The sequence below is a fragment of the Anguilla anguilla genome, chromosome 10 (assembly GCF_013347855.1).
Source record: "Anguilla anguilla isolate fAngAng1 chromosome 10, fAngAng1.pri, whole genome shotgun sequence".
NCBI classification, from domain to species: Eukaryota; Metazoa; Chordata; class Actinopteri; order Anguilliformes; family Anguillidae; genus Anguilla; species Anguilla anguilla.
The window spans coordinates 44,750,016-44,771,779 of NC_049210.1; the positions used below are offsets into that span (position 1 = coordinate 44,750,016).

The 21,764-nt window shown below is 39.1% G+C and overlaps 1 protein-coding gene across 3 annotated transcripts in view; it reads right to left on the bottom strand.

Annotated features, from left to right (window-relative positions):
* Positions 1 to 21,302, bottom strand: part of prdm6 (PR domain containing 6) — a 63,690-nt gene extending 42,388 nt beyond the window's left edge. For 2 of the 3 annotated variants that reach the window (XM_035380171.1, XM_035380173.1), the window contains exons 1-3: positions 13,064 to 13,214; positions 12,078 to 12,582; positions 8,296 to 8,603 (exon numbers count right to left, since the gene is read on the bottom strand). In XM_035380171.1, the coding sequence (XP_035236062.1) occupies positions 8,296 to 8,603; positions 12,078 to 12,570 (801 nt within the window). In that variant the 5' untranslated portion in view covers positions 12,571 to 12,582; positions 13,064 to 13,214. Of the gene's footprint in view, positions 1 to 8,295; positions 8,604 to 12,077; positions 12,583 to 13,063; positions 13,215 to 21,194 lie in introns of those variants that run through there. The other variant, XM_035380172.1, reaches the window with a different exon arrangement.
* Between the last annotated feature and the right edge of the window lie 462 nt (positions 21,303 to 21,764).

Here is a 21,764-nt window from a genome sequence, read left to right on the forward strand (position 1 = left end):
TCGCCCCCCCCCCCCCCCCCCCCCCCGTCCCATCCCGCACCAGCTGCTAGCCGCGGTCTGCTCTCTTGCCTTCGCGGCACAATTAGCGGACGAGCGGCGCTCCGCGGCCAGCGGCTGTTCCCCCGGCCTGGCCCAGCTCATCCGCGTCGTCTTTTCAAAATCCGCCACTCTCTCCGCATGCCGAGCCCGGGGACAACCACACGATACCGTCAGGGATGTAACGGCGATGCCATGCCATGCCATGCCCGTTACTGGCTCTTAAAGTGCAGAGCACAACCGTATCTCAAGATATCTGCGCTTCAAGTAAAATTCGGTTCTGCTCCAGAAATAGTCCAGTTTGTTATTGCAGCTCCACTGTTGCACCGGAGAGCAAACACAGGATGGCTTATTTAAAAAAGACAGCCATTAAAGTTGATGAATGTGAAAGTTATGGGACAATGAAACCCTCCTTTAAGCATGGGCAAGTCATAACATCAGACCTTATACTAATGTCTACAGTTTTAAACCAATGTAATAGTATGCCCCAGTAATGTTGACCTTTGAGCAGAAGAAGCAACATTTAAAACACTTCTACTATTCCATTCTACAGTTTACAAAGATTCATGGTATAAAGCCCAGAGCCAGGACAGAAGAATTATCACACGACAACCTGCTTAGACACTAAGCTCTAGCATGTGGATGCATCCCATGGTCTGGTACTGAGTCGGTACCTGTACATGTTTCTCTTTTTCAAGGATGCCCCCGGGGGGAAAAAAATCCAGAGAGAACAGATGCAAGTGGGGAGTCAGAGAGAGAGAGAGAGAGAGAGACTACAGGGTAAAGCAGAGATCAGCAACTCACGGTCCTCGAGGGTCGAGCACTGCTTGGTTTTCCACCCTCCCTTTGCCTGGGAATCAGGTGTGAAGACAGTCTGGCCAATCAGTAGCACTAATTACCCGGGAGAAAAGAAAACCAGGGCTGGATTTGGATTTGAGGGCCAGAGTTGATGATCTCAGGGGTAACGCCTCTGGAGCAGTTGGTTGGGCAAATACGGGTTAAAATTGGTTTTTAAAAAAACACAACAAAACTTGACTTAATCCGTGCATGCTGAGAAGAGTGAGAGGTGAGAGATCCTTCTGGAAAAGAGAGACCTGCACGAATACTCAGGCTCTACATGAGGGATGTGTAAAACCAAAAAAAAAAAACAAATAAAAAAAGGAATCCAATATCCAAAAAAGGAATCCAATATGTCAGACTCCATTCAGGAAGACATCTATATTTTAAAATAACAGCTGTTAGGGTACGCTTCTCAGCATTACTAAGTTACCCAGTCAGTCAACATTACCCGACAGCTCCAGCATATCATAATATAACTGTAAAAAAACAACAAGGTCAACCACATTTCATACTTTCCTAATTTCAAATTCACGCAGGCACAAAAGGTGAGGTGCTGGAAAAACAAAGCTAAAAGTCAATGACGCGCAGTCCACTGGGTTTTCTGTGGTGCACAATGTGGATGTGCGTGGAGCCAAGCTTGAACATCTGCCACTGCAACTGAAGTCATCATATTACATGTGTGTGTCTATAAGCTCTCTTCATTAGATTTTCCCCTTCACCTGGATTTCTTACAACAGTTTGAATCCGCAGTTTAACTACTACTACCATGATTAAATCCCTGATATGTTGAATAATTATTCCAGAACATGCTTGTCAAACAGGTAGAGGTCAGTGCACTACAAGCAGTCAAGTTAAGAATCAGATTGCAACGGCTTTGTGGTTTCAGAGTGGCGGCCGGATGAAATATTTGATTTAATCGACATTCAGATTGTCATACTTGGTTAAGACTTTCCTTTTTTTTTCCAGCAGACAGCCAACAAAACACATGCAGTCGGTAACCACATCTAAGGTAAGTGCTGGCACCCTTAGCAAAATAAAAAAACGAAGAGAAAAGAGAAGGTGTACGTGCTATGTTACAATAATTAATCGTTCAGAAATACTTTTCAGCTTCAGCTTCGGACCTGTCCTCTCGAGTGGCAGGAAAAATTACCCAAACAATCGTAAGAAGGGAATGAAAGGGAAGCACTGTGGTCAAACCCATTCGCACTGCGTGTTTGGCTGCGACACTGAAAACTCCAGAATTTATTTGAGCGAGTTTTTTGAGGCAATCAAAAACAAGAACCATTGAAACAACAAGGGAATTAATTTGCTCCTTTTTTGTGTAGATAAGACCGTGATGTTGTCACGATTGATGTTTGAGCTAATAACAGCTTCCTTTTAAAAGCTCAATTTCAAAAGCGTACGCTCACAATTTCCAAAAAAGCACATTTGGTGGACTGGAAATGGGCAGTTTGGTTTCCTGTGGCTAATGGGGATAACCAGAAACAATGGGCTAGCTACTGCGTACCAACGAGGAACAAAAACAGCGCTTATAATCTCAGCGATTAGAGAACCCTGCAGCAGTATGCTCACATGGCTGAGAGGTGATTCATTACCTTCCTGCGTCGAAACGTTTCGGCAACCGCTAGAATTCAAGCATTCGTTCACTTTAAAAAACAAATATAAAGAAAAACCTGTTATCTTCATTAAAATTTGCTTTCAAAATTATTTCAAAAGACATTTGTGGAAACGGATATTGTTCCTTTAATATTGAAAAGACACATAATCAAAGTAATATTTTTTAAATACTGGATATTTAGTACAATTAATGTAATAAATCCAATTTGAAAAATAAAGCTGTAGAAGCCAAATAATAAGGTCACAAATCACCAATTGATTTGCTGAACTTATAAAATAAGGACTTTTAACATGTTGAAAGATGCAATCAATCAAATTATGATCAGCCAACACCTTAGGGAAGTATCTATTAAGCTTACAGTTTATTACATATGATGTTTAACTGTAAATGCTCACTGTGTGCATAATTACAATGAGGTTCAACTAATGCCAAGCTCTTTGAATCACACACTAATGCAATACAGGCAAATAATTTTCAGTATTAAAATCAACTGCCACAGCTTATATCCCTCCAGTGGGGATCAAATGATTATATTACTGTAAAACTTACAATACAAAACGATGTTGCACAGAAAATTTTGCTGTGGATATTTGTAATTTGCATTTATGCAAAATTCCTTTGAAAATTGTGTTTTCACATATTCCGGAAAAATGTGTGTGTAGTACTTCTCAGTTAAATTATAACAACTTAAGAGTGTGACTGAAAAAACAGAAACATTCTTTTCCACAATGTTCCTCACAATGTTGTTTCTTCATAAATATGTATTCCAGCTCCAAAATAGTTTCATACCAAAAAATGCTAGTTGTTGGAGATAATAACTGAGATTTATGAGGTCCAGGTCATATAATTTAACCTTGTTGTCAGGCTCACTCAACTTGTTTTCAATGTTTTGGCCCTAAAGTTACATATATTGCTAATATCAGTGCTGCTTATGAATGCAGTACCACAGTACCAACACAACATTTGGCAATGCGAGGCAACGTCAAACATCGTATCTGACGTGCCTTACTGGCATTGACGTTTATTTGGTCCTCGTGTTGAGAGACAACAGCAACAGACTCCAAATGCAAATTCCACACCTAGAATCAACTCTAGACCTTTTGTTAGACCTTCTTGTGCATGAACTAATGATGTAAAGACACCCAAGTGGCCAAGAAACAGCAGACCAGCCAACTGTCAAATTACCTTTGCTAGTCAAAAATGGGGGAACTATGAATAAAAAAAGGTTGGTATGGACATAAATACTTAAATTAACCTCATATTCATTGATTTGTTCAGTTCCAGTGCCGTACAAAACAAAACCTGTGTCACTGTCCCAATACTTTTGCATTTACTGTTGTGTGTGTGTGTGTGTGTGTGTGTGTGTGTGTGTGTGTGTGTGTATGTATACATCCTATTTTGCAATACCACATCTGCAGAAGTCTTTGCAGAAAATAGGATTGCAAAACTGGAAAAAAAGGAACTGTATATATGACCATTTAATCCCACAGAAAAATCATTTACATGTATTTGAAACCATGTGAGACAAGTATTGCTGGGTTGGCATTATTAATACCCTTATTATAATACCTTTCTTCAGCCAAGTCCTAACCATTTATGTAAATTATTTATATGAACAATATCCCAAGTGACTACCAGGATATTGGTTATTTCTGGAATGTGACACATTAATCTGCTTTCTATTTTGAGAGGTGTGATTTAATGTTTCTGAGGATGACAATGATGAGAATCACAATTCCTGCAGTATGCTGTAAAAGAATTCTCCAACAAAAAAATAACCATTTCCGCCTAATCTTAAAATGAGAATAATATTCTTTTCCACTGGCTCACATTCATCACAGAAGAATATTTTCGAAATGAAAAAAAAAACCCTTCAAGAAAAAAATCAGACAGCCAACACTAGAACAGCCAGCCAAACATCATGTCTACAGTAGGTCTGCCAAGTCATTGCTCTGGCCAGGCCTACATTATTATCATAATAAAACTATAGACTAAACTATCAAAAAATAAACTGATTCCAATCAAATGTATTTATTTGGGCAAATGATATCAAACATTGCTGCAATTGAAAACACTTTTAAAATGGCCCATGCCATTTTAAACATATTTAGAGAAAATAAGCATACCGTATAATAGCAATAGGCATATTATACATCAATAAATAGTTTGTAAAACACAACAATGCTAACTACAGTTACTTGTTTCTGAAGCACTGCAACAAGGTGTTCTCATGTTCCATTTTTCATGTACCTGACCAGACTGCAGGAAGATTAGTTTGGGTAGCCCAGTTTACACTCCAGCTTTGATAATATACCAATTTAGGACCTAATTGGTGCACAAATTTAAGACATGTGCAGACACAGGCCAGGGACATGCAACCCTGCAACTGCCACGTTTTATTATTTTATGAACGCAGCAGAAATTTTAAATGAAAAAGTCTGAACAACACAAATGACAGCCTCAAGGTTTGAGTGGTGGGAAAATTATTACATGACCTTACAGTGGTTCATGAGACAGAATTCAATTAAACCAGATAACAGTACTGATCCTAGTGTTCATACATGCTGTCATGGTATCCAGGCTTTAATGCTCAAGATAACTTTTTTTGCATCTTGAATGTTTAAGACATTTTGATTGGTTTAAAAATGTGCTCAACCCCTGTTAAGTAGGGTTGTGCAACAGGCCCTCTGTTGACATAGCAGATGAAAAAAATCCCCAGAATATAAACTGACAAACAGAGAGAAAGTAGTAGTACTGTAAGGGGAATAGATACCCTTTACACTGTGAGACTGGGGCATTCTGACAATTGGACTAAGTCAGGTTTTATATCATATAATACCATAATCATATTATGGCAAAAAAAAATTCTGCTTAGGATCCCCCTCATTGTAACTGAAAAAATGCACTGCTAACTAGTGTCTAATCTAAACCTGCATGGCCTTTTGTATTTAATGTAATATCCCCTTAGATTTTCAGCAATGAAAGCAGACTGCAATCAAATCATAAGACCACAGTCTTTTAATCAGAATACAGTAATGCTATAAGTAAGTTAAAGAAAACATTACTTTTTTTTAGCTACACTGCGTACACTTTTAGTAGACTCGAACCCAAAAATACTAAGTTAAAACAGGCGCTACAACAGCTAACAGCTGTACGGTAGTATGAGTGCGCTGCAATTTCAGTCCACCCTTTAAATAAAAAAAATAAAATAAATAAAAAAACGAGCGTTCGGATCAAATGAAGACCCAGAGGACTCGGGGCGCTTTGGGACCACGGCTGGCCGCTGCAGTCGCACAGCGGGACCGGGGTCAACCCCAGTCCGCCAGAAGTCAATCTGCGGCGGATCAGCCAGCATTCAAATGATGTCATGTGAAAAGAGTCCGTAGCTATAATAGCCTCGGCGTATGAAGTGCCACGGACTGGAAATTAATCAAAAACTCTGGCGCACCCACTGATTAAAAATAAACCCCTCTTTACCAAGGCTGACTTGTTACAACGCTGCGCAAAGCTGCTGGTTCGTATCGCCCCCCCCCCCCCCCCCCCAAACGTCACCGGTCAATTAATTAGTTTTGTCAATTTTGATTAGTGGCTGGATCAAAGCTGTGATTCAGTCGAGCCGATTGGCTCTTTTGTTGCATTTCACAATTAACACGGTGATTTAATTCCAATGAAAAACACATTTCACGGGCACTTAAACACTTTGAGGATTAAAACTAGCCGCTTAGGGTTCCTCGCGTCGCGTCAATGGCTAGACTGTGTCTGGGATTATATATGTACTCTACAATAAAACATATACCACACACTGTCACCAAAAGTGGAACGGCTTGTGCCATGATAAACACGCCATGCTGAAATAAATTAGGTCCTTAAATCTTTTGGCTTCGTCTACCACCAAGGCCGCAATCATACATCAACCAAAATCAACCTTACCTCACCTTTTTTTCTTTTTTCAAACTGTGAAAGTTCAGCCATATTAATTTGTTGAGATTAAAATCTGTCTGGCACTCTCATTACATTGTGCACGGCATCCTTCTTCACATACAGAGCGATTAAAGAAACACGAAAAGTGAAATACTGGTCATAAAATGCTTCTCACAAGAAATAACACGAGGACAACACCTCCCTTGGCATTTTGAAATGAATCAACTCCCTTCAAATTAGAAGGTTCCTGTCATGTGACAGGAAGGGCACTTTCCATTTCCCAAAGTTTGTAACCAAATTAAAACACACCCCCATGTTGCCATTTCTCCTGGGCCAATAAATAACATGACTAAATTCAGGAGCACTGCGTTGCTTTGGGTGGGCAGTGGGAGGAATAAGAAAAGCCTCGTCTTTAACACACTGAGCTGTTCTGACAAGAACCGTGCGGCCTTCTCCCCCCCCCCCCCCTCCTTTTTTATCAATAATGATTTTCTTGGACAGTTTAACACTGACTGTGTTTCCTGGCGATAGAGAACCACGGGCAACGTGTGAAGGCCGGACTGCGGTCGGACTTTCCCCCCCTCCGCCCACCTTCGCCCGCTTAATCTGCAGCGAGTGCTACGGTCTTCCCCGGCAGAGTCCGCGTTTAAAGACCACCCCCCCCCCCCACCCCCCACCCCGCCTCACACGGAACATATATAAACGCTAATAGTGCTTTATTCGACCTTAGGGCCCACAGAACAACAGCCCCTCTGCGGAGGAAGGTCACGGCAGTCAAACACCACGCAGCGCTTTTGAAAGGACTGACACTGTCCATTTGTACTTCAAATGCCATTACTTCAGGTAATAATTCTGTGCGAAAGGTTGCGCTGATTTGTCAAAATAACAAGCCCCCTGCTTTTGCTGCTTCGACACACTGACCTGAAAATAAACAGACGCAACTGCTGTGTGAAAACAACTCATTAATAAGGGCGATAATTATAGCATCACTTTGTATGTTCTACACTCTGGACTGCGGTTTTTTTTCTTAACCCTGAAATCAATCAAGTAAAAAATGATATACATGATCAGTATCAGCTGACCTACAGCCTTATTGGTGGTCAGCTGATCAAATTCTGAATTTTTGGCAGGAGGACATCCACTTGAGTATTTTCACTCATAATCCTCACTCCCAACCCAAGAAGGACAATGGAAATGAGTAATGTTACCATCTAACCCCCTGAATACAGGTGTAGACAGTAGACTCTGTATCAAGAATATGAGACCCAAAATCAATCAATAAAGCTGCACAGTAGAATCGGTGGCATGAACTGAGGTCCTACAGTCAGAACAGAATTACAGTTCAAAATTATCATTTCAAAATTGCAACTGCATCACACCATTGGGTCATTTTTTTTTTCTAGTGATCATTTAAATATTATCACTTGTCATTATGATGCTTGCGTATGTCTATAAAGCTCTGTAGAAAAGAAAATTAATTGTGAAAAATATGAAGGGCATAACGTAATCAGTAAGATGGACAAAGATGGACTCAAGGGCACAGAGCTTCTCAGATTCGGTTCATCGCAGTACACTGAGCCCTTCTCAGGGAAAACTGCAACTCGGCTTTTAAAAATAAAAAATGAGTGTAATTCATTATGATCTTAAGACATTAAGTTAAGACATCCATAATCAAAAGTTCCTGGGACTAATATATGTTACAAGATTTACACTGGAATGATTCAGGGCAGGAAATGCATATTTGAACCCATGGCCTACTGGTCCAGAAATGACCCCCCCCCACTCCCCTCCCCACCCTCACCCACCCCACCCCACCCCCCGCTAGGCATCAGCAGCCAGATGAGTTCCCACAATGCACCGGGGGAGCACGGCAGACTCACCTCCCACAGGTGGCGGGTGTTCCGGGCGGCCCCCGCGTGCACCTTGTCCAGCGGCAGCGGGACGCCCTGGAAGGGCCCGATCCAGGTGCCCTGGGGGACGCGCTGGGCGGCGCAGATTCCGTACCCCAGGCCCGGCACCGTGCTGGTGCACAGGCACACCTCCCGGGGCAGGTCCCGCAGCCAGTCCGGGACGTCCGGTGGGGGGACGGCGGCCGAGGCGCTGCTGGTGCCCACCAGCCGGCGCAGGGAGTGCAGGGGGCCGTGCATGGGACACTCCCCGTTTCGGTTATCCGCACACATGTCACACCCTGCGGGAGCACAGCGGGAGCGGTCAGCTGGGGGGTGGGGTGGGGTGGGGTGGGGGGGGAAGGGACACACACACACACACACGCATGCACGCACACACACACGCACACACACAAAACACGCAAGCACACACACACACACACACACAAACATGCAAGCACACACACACACACACACAAACGGAGCCCTCCACTGCTCCATGCACAGTTAGGACAGGGGAACAAGTGCACGTGTTATTTCTGCACGTCCAAGTATGTAAAACATGCCGAGGGCACAAACCCCTCCCACCCCCTGCCATCACCGTTTGAGATGAAGAGAGCAACACCTGCCTGCCTGCCATGTTCAGCAGTCACTAAATCTAGGGGATTTTTGAGACAATTTCAACACTTTTCCAAAAATTGGCTTGAATATCGCACGTTGTTTTGTACATTATGCTATCTAACAAACGGCACGAGGATTGTACCTTCTGCGGTCAGGACATTAAATTGCAGTGAGCCTTCATGCTTCACTGCTTTGAAAAAATATGCAAAAAATTACATCATGTAAATATCATTTTCACATGTTACTTCATTCAGAAACATTGTTACTTCAAAGGATATCGATCAGAAAACACGTGTTGTTGAATATTTAAAACATTAGTTTAAAGCTACATCTTCCAAAACGGAATGAAATGAATTAAGATAGTGAATTAATAACATTAAAATTTTAATTTTAATTGAATATTGCCAACAATATGTTCAGGAGGGTAAAACAAATGAAGGGAATGATTTCATAGTTCTCCGAAATAGGGCGAAATGCGTGTTGAACTTGTCCCAGATGAAGCCACACCGATAATTAGTTGGACATAAACGGCATAAGTTAAGTTCCAGGTAAAGGAAAAGGTGGAAAACACTCGTAAAAAAACGAGTCAAAAAACCTAAGTGATGTTTCGGTTTGTGCATTCTAATTTAATCTGCGCTTGTTTCTTACTGTAGGTATTCCAATTAGTGAAATAATTTAAACCTAATATTAATACTTTGAAACGTTCCCTCCGGTATTACCAATATGCTAAATTAATTGTTGTAAATTGTATATTCGTAGGTTGGGATAATATTCCTAACAAAAATTGATAATTTAGGCAAAATGAATTTTTTTTCTCGGATGAGAAACTGCGGTTATAGCCGAAAAATAGACAAAAGATCTTTTTGATTACATTGTCTTCCAAAGCGCTCTCAGATGTAGATTCGAGTTTAGGCTGCATAAACACAATTTAATCTACGAAAACAAACTGACCACTAAATTTTCTGATCCACAAAACAAACGAATGAATCCTGTGTGTTAGCCGCACTTTGCCCTAATAAATAAAAATCTAACCCACAAAATGTAGCCTACAGTCATTCTAAATAGGAGAACATTTGTCTTTCATGTAGCATTTTGAATGGATACCCTAAAGTGCCGCCTCTAAACCGTTATCAGATCGTGTTATCTTTGTCAAGCTGGTGTTAACCATTAGAGAAACACTGCATGGACATCAACTGAATTCAATTTGAACTGCTTTCCACTAAGAACATGTCTAATCTAGTTCCATTTCCCCAGAGGCAAACGCTACCATTTCTATATTGGTCTATGCTGTACAAAACAAAACAAAAACAAAAAAATACTATTTTGTCATGGAGAGGATGGTAATTACACAAATAAAATAAAAAACATTAGACCGAATTATATGTTTCATTGTCTAATACACACTTTGGCTGCGTTATAAATGACCGAGATTGGTTTGAAATATGGGGGAGAGAATACCGAATGTAGATAAAGAACTCTCACTGTCCCCGGGAGAGTTCCATATACCATGTTCGGATGATGAATAGCGGCCAAAGGAGAGGATCGATCTCTGAAGCACACTCACTCCACTCTCTTCTACAAAACTATACAGCAATTAATTGTGGCTTGTCCCCTCATCCTTCATCTCCTTGTGGCACATATCGATGGAGATTACTGCTGATGGGTCGTTTTATCACCTTAAATAAACAGTCACCACCTTTTCAAACTCCGGTTTAATATATAGGGTTATACCTCTTATATATGTTTATCGTATTTTTTTTATATTGAAGTTGAACAGAAAATATAAAAAGCCGTAAATCCAGATCGCCATATTTGTGCAGACAGACTAGACGCGTACAAATCATGATTTGACAAAAGCAATCACCGTGATATGATACAATTTTTTTTTTTTTTTTACAATCACGTGTTTGGTTTTCTTCTAAGTAAACGTACAGCTTGGCATGTCTGACTGTTAAATGAGAACACGGCAACGGTGAAAAGGTGGTAGGCTCTCCCGCAAAAGCATTGGTGTTGTTCTATTCGTACAAATGAACTTACTTGGTTAGCTGAATTCTCTGATTTTCTAATTTAAATGTAGCATTATAGAACAGTGAAACTTATGTGAGTGTAAATCGAAGGGCAAATAATCAATTTTATTCATGCGTGTCCACGTTAGCGCAAACTCCATTGCACTTCGTCGTTCAAATCTTGTTTTTCTTTTATTACTGAACATTCTCAAATAGCTTGAAAGGTAACAGCAATCAATATCACGTGTTTTGCACTAGATCATAACTGTTCTGACTTTTATGAACAATAATGCTATTCTGCTCATATTTATGTCCTTATATAATTTGCTCAGTCTGTGAAAATAAAGCTTCATGTGGCAGTCTAAGGACTGTCCAGTCCTTAAAATCTTATTTGTGTAGCCTATAGCAGTCTATAATTGAATGCTCATTTTTTCAGTGAGTATTCAATTATAGGAATGAAAGGGAAAATTAGTAATTCACATGTATAATTCAGTTCCATTGCACCTTACAGTATATGGTTGGCATTGTTCAGTTTTAGTGGATTACATCCATTTTACCTCTTGTGGATAATTATCTGAATTATGCATTAATTTAACCAAAACAATTTTCCACAACTATCACGTTCCAACACACAGTTCTTCCTGCGCACACCCGCGCGCAAACACCCGCGCGCGCATACACGCAAGTTTTCAAAGCATGGTCTCAGTCTTGGAACTTTAAACATTGGAACTGGTTAATACCTACAATAAGAACGAAAACCTACGAACTTCCGGAGTCAAAAGCCGAATGTATTTCTTAGAAATTTTGAGGAACAAGTTGAAAATTCCACACCATTTTTGAGGTAAATTTCCAACACTGTAATAAGTGGTCATCTTGACTTTGAATGTTAAAATGCCTTTTGAGCAAAGGGTGGAGGAGAGGAGTATATATATATATATATATATATATATATATATATATATATATATATATATATATGCTGTTGTTGTTAACCTGTTAGCACTACTTAAAACAGATTTATGCCCAAGAAACATAATATTACATGCACGAGGAACATGACACTTCATTTGCTGTTTTGGAACATATTAAACATGCATTTTCTACATGGACACAAGTAATATCCATGAGTCTTCTTGAAAGAATACGTACGATTATTGGGGTCGCCGGTGTGATTGTTCAGTGGAATTATTTCCATTCTCTGCTGTCCGTAGAGGTAGTAGTCTAACTCCTCAGAGGTAAATTTAAACCTCGATCCTCTGTCATTTTTACAGTTGGACGACAAACAAAGTTCTTTCGCTTGTTGAGGGTTAACACTGTCTGATGTGGGGATTTCGGTGCACAGTGCTTGTCCAAAAAGTGCAATTTGCGGCACGGATAGTTGAGTTAAACCCGCCAGCGAGGAAACCGATGAGATGGAAGAGGTCGAGGACGGCGTTAAAGCTGACGAAGACGACGTGGAGGAGATCAGGTTAGGGCGCTGACGAAGACTTTCAACCGAGATGGTCGCTCTCTCCGGCGGCTGGAGCTGAGCCAGGGCTCCGTTCTTTATTTGGTTCTGGGGGAAAAGCTGTTGCCAGTGCTGGATGTAGGTCGGGTCCACTTTTAGGAAGGCAGATCCGCTGGGGTCACCGGGTTTCAGCATCTTTGTACGCGGCTGCAACGTACAACAGATAGTAAGTTTCAACGGTCTTTTTTTTGGAAGGTTTTGGTCACTCAAATGCCGTATAGCATCGTCGGCGCGAGTGAAGATGAATTTCATCATTACGTAAGACTACTGATGTTGACATTTCGAAATATGTTAACATCGACATACACAGAGTGTGGATTGTCAAGCACGTTTAAAAAAAAACCCACGAAAATACAAACGGAAAAGTCACGCATTCCATTCAGAATTCATACGAAAAAAGAAACGCCTCCTGGTACAAACTATGAAACATACAGTACGCATTAAACAAATAACACACGTGTTAGTAATACCATCATGTAAGATTCAGCGGTTCAGTTCCGCTATCCTCCCCCCGAATCATTGGAGCAGTGCCTAGGCTAGCGGAGGGTGCGCTTCTTTTATGAGTTAAACATCCAAGTTCTTTACATTTTTATCAAAATGTGCACTGTCGACACAGCAACAGACTTACCCAGTTTACGCAAATAAGAAGCTTTGTCCCTGACAGTGATTCCAAATAGTATTTCCCAGACTCCTACACCATAATAGTATTGACTTGAGGAAACGCCGTGCTCGTTATCCAGCTCTACACACGAAGAACAATATCAGCTCCCCCCACGCGCTCGCCCTCTGAGCACTCGCAGGCTCGAGAAAGGGCACGTGGGTTTTACGACAGCATAAAACACAGGGGACGAAGGAGTTCATACTGGCCCAAAAATGTATTCTAACATCAGTCTATGCCAAAACTATTCCTGGATTTTGGGCTTTAAAAAACTAACGCAAACTTTTAAGGACCAGATATAATAGAGACACAGTGAACCAGTAGTGCTAACGCTAAAATAATTTATCGATGTTATATGCATGGTATCGATGTTATATGCATGCTATGTGGGCATGTGCTCAAGTTTTATTTTTTGTAGGCCTACTATACGTATACAAGAGCGCAATTCGGTGCTCAGAATGGTTAATCGAATTAGGTTTTTTTTTTTTTAATTTATTTTAGTAATAACACATTTTTACTTTCAGGCTTGTTTTATTCATTTTTTTTACACGTGTCTATGTGGTAGAGAAATAATTACGTCGAGTTTTCATTGTATTTTCCATTACATTTGGTCTTGGACTGTTAGTTAAATAGGCACTCTTCAAGATAACGGACTTCATGGCATTGTTGCAGCAACTTGTTATCCATCGCCTGTGTTTCCCACCCTCTGAGACGCTTGAGAAAGTTATTGCTGTTTGGATAGTGTCTGTATATCTAAATGTAGGGCATTTTACACAATTCCACCCAGAAGGGCAGTAAAATGTTTTGACTGGCGTCATTTTGACAAGGCCATCCGTCATCCAGAGCCCTCAGATTGATAACGAACCAAAACACAAACATAATCGTCTGAAAATGAATTCTAGTCTAAGAAACCACCATTTCACTGTAAAAGAATGTGAATAAAAACACAGCCTACGAAATGTCCCAGTTCTGTATGTCTAAATGTGATTTTCTTGTGAGAGTTATGTCCTATATAAGTTAAGTATTTGCCTCTTAAAACAGCATTTTCTCGGTTAAACTGCATTATATGTACAACTTTGTTTGCTTTTGTTCACGAGTTAGTACAATATTTAATGAATAGGTTAATAAGAAATTTGAACATTATAGGGCTCGTACCGTTATTCTGACTTTTGCAATAACATTACTTGTGTTCACCATTACGATTTCAGTACTGCAAGCAGGAGCGGCTAGACCTGGGTTTTCCATAACAAATAACATCAACGTTCAAAAAGTGTTTAAAGACTGAACAACGTATTCCAGTCATACGTAGTCTAATCACAACTGAAAATGTATATTCTCACACAGTCCAGTCCATCTTCTCATAAACAGCCTTGAAAGCGCCCAGTCAGATTTCAGTCGCTGAGATGCTCATAAATATCAACTGAAGCCCAAAAGTCCGAGATTTCAAACTTCAAATCAAAATGTGAAAAGGACCGCGAGCTGTCTTATTAAACGCGGTCCTCTGGGAGCGCGATGACTCATAACATACTTGTCCATCAAAGTGTCCATCGCCGACTTTGTGGTCCATTAATTTGACCAGATTCAACTCGATATATTTGGCCATTCAGTTTCTTTTTTTCACACACCACAATATGCAAGTAAGACTTTATCAATACTGCTTGTTCGCTACTTATCACTGGTAATTAATACAAAATCATAATAATGTAGTCTATAAAAATATATACGATTGATGGTTAAATACACGTGTCCATACACATTTTGAAGCTATTCGTTTTGCTTTGGTTTCAGTATAGACCTTTTGTAGGCAATTTGTCAACACGCATCTGTGACAACACGGTGAGAATAGAAAACGTCTATTATTGTTATTATTATTTTAATTGTTTCTGTTTGCTTATGTGAATACAGGCTACATCTTAATTTAATTAGTGAAAGGTGTATAATTCATATAGGTTAAGGGATTTTTATTTTTATTTAAACATGACATTCTAGCCCATGTGTGAAATAAATAAGATGCAATTATAAAAAGCGCATTGGTGTTTTTATTCATTGATTAATGACCACTAAAGTAAAACACGTTGGACTGGGAGCCCCGATCAATAAATTAGGTGCCGAAATTCATCATTTTCTTCGGAAAAAAATAATATAATTATTGATGCGATTATTTTTAAAAGAAGCTTGTTATATATTTACATAATCACGATTTGAAACTGCTAAGATAGGCGTCCCCTGCATTTACATACTGTATTCCGTTTGACATTCAATTAAAACGTTTACATTTCTTGTTAATTAATTCGCCTGATGGCTGCAAGACAAATGGACGGCCCGCTTTGACAGGAGTCCGATAAAGAATTCAACAGCCTCTCCCTATGCCCCGAATGTCTCCTGATTATGGTTCTAAGGTCACGGGTTGCCGGGTATATAATTCATTAATATAGACGTATATTCAGATGGGAGTTGGTGATACGCTATTTATTTGGCATCATCTGGCTTTAACTTCTGTTGCGCACAACAAATTGTCCTGGAAGTGAGTAATAAATGCCCTTTTAATATTCAGAACAACTTGACCGTCTAAAGAGTACCTCAACCACATTTTCACCTTTTATTAGGAATAATTTAGGTAGTTTGTGTCATTGATGATTGCGCATTCAGCCGACACAATTTGCTGGGTATAAACGGAAACAATTGATCGGAAACCGTTTCAATGCTTCTGGTATATCTGCAGGGCTAACCGTTAATTTATGATCTGCGCAACGAGAAATTACAACACTTTTATGTATTTAGACCTTTTAAAGACGTAAAAAGGGTCATCACAGAGATCTTGGAAAGAGCATTCTTTATATTTGCAGCAGCATTTCATGGTCTTGAACTTTCCTTGTCTTTAAAATACTAGTGGATCCCGCAAGTAATCAAATATTTTGATTAGGATTTACATCGATTTCTGTCAGAATTTGAATTAAGGTCACTGCTGTTTTTTGACATATGGTCGGCGAGCCCAAACTCGCTCCTAATTTACATGGAATCGAACTGCGTTAGTTTTGCTTCCCCCATATTGCACATATTGTAAATATTCAGGTTTAAATATTCTTAACACGGGAAATTTTGATACAAAATGGCCATTATAATAATGGGACTGTTATACAAACATCACTAATGAAGCACAAAGAGATCACACACAATATTTGCGTCAATAGTTTAAGGACGAGCGCAAAATTGGTGAATGCGTACATTGCATACATATATTCAGACGCACAGAGGACAACTGCAAAACTTGACGTATATGCACTGACAGGCAGTGCAACAGCGATTATCTTTCCAGGGAAACCCAAGAGGGCGCAGCGATTCCCCTGTTCAGCATTCGAGCGCCAGACACTGGGTAGCCTACTGATCTCACATTCGTTGATAGTTTTATGTCAGTTAATGAGCAGGTTATACAAGGCGGAAATAAATGACATGCGTTCGGCAAGTTCCGGTTACAGCAAAAGAGATACAGAGATACCTTTTTAAACGTAGCCAGTTTTTTCTTATTTACAATAACAAGTGGGTTCTGACAATTACACACAAATATGTTTAAGTTTGTTTTTTAGGTTTTGTTGGTATAAGAGTAATCATGTCTCTGTAATTGATTCCAAACTATCATTTATTTATTTATTTATTTATGAAAAACAAGATCAACTCCTGGGGTGACAAAAACGAGGGGAATGTTGTCTCTTCTAACATGTTTTTTCACAGGTCCATCCAGGCATTACAGAGATTTAGCCATACAATTGTGAGTTAGTCAAATATACAGTCATACACATATAGACATATTTCTATTACTTTGCACTGTAAAATGTCCAGTGTAAATTCAACACTAACAGAGTACATATGGTCCTACTCTGGACCAGGGTAGCACAATGTGCACTCTGCAAGAGTTGATTTAACACTGGACATTTTACTATGTACAGGAAGATGTCAATTTTAAAGTGACATTAGGTACTGAATATTCTTCATCACAAGGATGCGATGATTGTTTCTGAATGCAGCCAACCATCATAATTTAAATTTCATACGGTCCGTGTCGCTTATCATTTCGGTAGGACTGGCTCATTTGTAAGATTCACTTAATGGTAATTAAGTGTCAAGGCAGTTTGAGTTGTCAAGTGAACCTAGTTTAAATTTACAAAACAATGATTTTTTTTGGCGGCACTAACCTGTTTAAAGGCATAGCATCAGTATACTATCCAGAATTTGAACTAATGGACCTCTAAATATGAGCACACATGTTTATAATCCCAAAATGGTGGTGCCAAGCCTTCTGACTGCTCATTCGGTCAAGTTATCTTAAAGAAACAGACGAGCCTGAGTCAGAAATTTGGCTGATCCTCACTGACAGAGTAAAGCCAATTTACCATTGATTGCCCATTAAATATACTGTTTATTCTTAGAAATGACTTTTTGTTTCCTGAACAATGCTGAGTTGATGGTAGTTCTTTAAGGTCCCACGTGGATCTGGAAATTATGATTAATGTAAAAAATTAATTGTTTCAATTGTGAAGCCACTAGGCTGGAAGAATTCATGTTCAGAGTCAGGAGAATCAATCAAAATTGAGTGTCATTGCCAAATCAAACTCTCATGAGTGGAACAGGCTGTCTCCCAAACAGCTTATGAGGTAGAATCTTGTCTTCTGGACTCTACATTTATATCCTCTAAGACTCAGCAGAAAAAAAAGTATTTAAATGTTTTTCAACATAATAAAAGTATGTTGGATGGCATTGTCTAGTTGCAGTGAAAATATAATTTTTGAATGGCCTCTGGAGTACATGTGATTTTAGAGATGAAGTCCCCTATGGCAGACAAAAATGTATAGTCGTGTCTTAGTAGGACAGGGTGGTTAAACAATCCAGTGACGTTATAAACCGCTGATTTGACTCGCAAACATTTGTTCCCTTGGTATGGATTGGTGTGTGCAGTTACAGTACACTGCACACGGGACAAAAACATTCAGATGAGACTTTCCGTGAAAATGACGCTATTCCTTTAGTTCTCAGTGCAGTAGATATTTAGTCCAGAAAATTGTAAAGTTTTGCTTCTAATGTAGATTTATTCGTTTGCACTCTGCACAGAACAAAGGTTCTTTGACTGGGATTTAGCTCACTAGTAACTATTCTGGATCTATGTAAAAAAAAAAAAAAAAATTTTTTGAAAGTTCACAGTCTTGCCCATACTTACTTTAATGAAGATAATTGTATTATTTTCATTTATAGTTGATTATCTTGTGGGAATGAGAAAAAGTGCACTGAAATGTTATGTTAATGATTTAAAAGAATCTAGAGCTTGGCAAGTTGACTTGGATATACTCTAAGTTGATAAATGCCTTATCGTGGTTAAATGGATTAAAATTTTATTTTCCATTTACAACACAAGTTAATTTTTCAAATGGGAAATATGTATTTATTTATTTTTTTACATAAGTAGAAGTGTATAGTGCTTGAAATTACTCAAAGAATTTCCCATGGAATGGTTTCTCGCAACATATTAAAAATGTGTTCTATCAATAATCTAACTATGCAGCTATGTATGAAACCATGTCTAGACACAGTGCAACAAGCCATCCAACGAATGCAGGGCTAACCCAGAGTTGGCTTGTGGTTTCTATAAAACCGGTCACCGGTCGTCTTCGTGTCACATGGCACATAAGGCCACTACAAAACAGTTACTTAAACATTTTGTCAGTTACATCTAGAACGTTGTTTCTGAAGTTGCACCACGATCAGGCGTCAACCTTAGCAGCAACTCTGAAGACAACAGTACGAAAGCATCCAGCAACTTGCCTAAACTTAGAGGAGGTGTGCAAGGACAGGTGTAGATATTCAACTGAACAGAACAGCCAATCCATCAAGCATATTATTATCTTTCAGCTCCACACAGCAAGAGCCTGAACTAGCACTGAACTATGAAATAGCCGGGTAAAATATTAGCACACTGCAAACCTTTAGGGAACGTAAATAAAAAAGGAAACAAGCTATTTATTTCCTTATGAGCAAAAAATAAATAAAATAAAAACAAAATAAATAGGAAATGTGTTCACCGGTCAATTTATCTTTCAAAGAATGCTAAACTTTCATACTTATTGGAGCAAGCAAAGAAGCAGGGGTATCGCTAGCTTAAGGCCAATGTCAGTGTGAAGAACTTTTCACAGACACACACCTCCAGTTGCCTTTTACAGCATGTTGTAGCACAATGCACAACTCCACAACAGTGTTTTTTTGTCTTGTTAAGCAGTTATGTTCAGCAAATGTATGAGCATTCAGCAGTATTTCAACATTCCACGAAAACAACAACATTGAACACAGCAGGATAGGGCTGCACTGTTTCTTTAGGAGCTGAGTAAAGAATGAAAGTTTGGAAATAAGTTGCTTTAATTTTATTGCTGCTCAGAATTGAAATATATGAAACAGAAATATGTTTTGGCCTGAGCGGGCAAAGATCCAGGCACTTGCGTGTTGAGTTTCGGAGAAAGGAAACTAGTTGGATCATTGTTTCTTTTGTTTGGCTTTATTTAATTTTTTTCATTTTTTTGTAGTTGTACTCCATGCTGAAATGTTTTCCAAGAAGCATAACTGGAGTAATTTCAGTAGTGTATGCGGGTTTATACAGCCCACCTCTACCACTCATCACTGGGATTAAATATAACAGTTCAGAGGATTCACGTTTATTTTTTAGTCATAATCTTGATTTATGCACAGCAAACGTAATACTGAGTTGCTGTGTATTCCAATATGATGCTCAATGTCTTGCCAAGCTTTGCGTTTTGTGATTCTGTCTGAACAATGCTTCCGCTGGCTAGGTCATGTAATGCAGACATTTCCATAGTCAGGACCTGAATGTTTTCATTGTTTTAATGCCGCAAAACTGTTAAACAAATGCTATTGAGATTGCTTAGTATCCTATCCTCAAAACATGCACCAGTGGTGGCTTGTGTGTACACAGTAAAAATGTTCAGTGTTAATTCAACTCTAACAGAGTACATATGGCCCTACTCTGTAAGAGTTGACTTAACACTGTACATTTTACTGTGTATTATTGAACATGTTGTGTCACAAATGTGATTTTCCTGGCTATGTCACTGATCTGTCATAGAGAACCAATAAGTTTAATGTAAAGTGAAGTCTATTGTGCTCTCCCTTGATAATTTTCCTATAACTATAAAAAGGAAGTTGAGTATAAAACACATATAGTACGATTTCGAGTTAATCTATATTTACTGTGAATGAGTAATGAGTAAATGCATCAGTGTGAATTAGTCCGTCAGTCCATTGGACTTGCAGATATTGAGCTGCTATTGAAGATGCGTCTAAAATGGGAACACGCAAGTAGAATGTGCAAATTACATGCACTACACAACTATCAATTATATCATGCACCAAACACATATTCACACATGCAAGGCAATAACGCACAGCTTTTTTTATAAGTTTACAATACACTGAGGCTGAACATGAAATTGTATGAGATCTTTTCGTGGGCCAGATTTGTAATACGCACTGGTTTGCTCAAATTTATTTTTGAATAATTGGGGACTAAGCTGAAAACAGCATGAAAGGGTTTATTCATGAAAAGGTTCAGTCAAACAGCTTTACCCAAAAGGATGTTTGGGTAGCTGTGCTATCCAAACCTATTCTTTACAAATAGAAATGTATTGCAAATAGGTATTATTTTATTGTCTATAGGTCGAAGAGGAACGTGTTTGTGGGGTAACTTTCACCATTCCTCCATATACAATCTTTCGAGATCCTTCAGATGCGTCTGTTTACGCTTGTGGCCTGCCCTCTTCAATTCAAACCACAAACTTTCGATCGAGTTGAAGTCTAGAGATTGAGAGGCCAGACGACTATTTTGTGGTCAGTTTACTGTTTCTTGGCTGGTTTTGAAGTACACTTTGTATCATTGTCTTGCTGAAAGATCTATTCGCCAACAAGTTTGAACTTCTCGGCAAAAGGGGAAATCAGTTTTTTTTTTTTTTTTTTTGCTGAAATGTCCAGTGTATATTCAAGACAGTTCATGATTCAGTTGACCTTAACAAGTAGATGCAAAACATCAAAGTTCCACCCGCATATTTACCTTGGTATGATGTGTGTGGCATATTTACCAGGAGTCAAAATGGATCACGGAATAAGTCTGTAGTCCACACGGCCATGCTTGTATGTGTGCTGGACAGGCGCCTGAAAGGAACAAAATTTCGAATTTGCTTCCCAGTATTAAAAAGTTTAAGAGCCAGTGCTGTACTGCCGCTACGGTAAGAACAGGCTACCTTCACCCAAGCTGGAAGCAAAAGTAGAACATACTGCTTTAATTAGAATATTTACACAATATTTATACGTTTCATCAAATATAGAGCAATGTTGTAGTTACTCTTATTATTATTATTTTTTTTAAAGATACATGCCAAAACTGCTTGGATCATGCAATTTTAAATGCTTTGTATTGCACTGAACCTTACACAAAGCCATATTCTAATTCTAATTGATTTATCTGAGGGTGCTACACAGCTGATTGAAAAAAGTGAAATGGGTTCCAACAACCTATCAAATATCTGCAAATATCTGCTAAGGTAGAATTTTTTAAAGTGTCACTTGTGCAATGACTATGAGGTACTGGGGTAATTTTAATCTAAGTTTGTACAGTTTGATG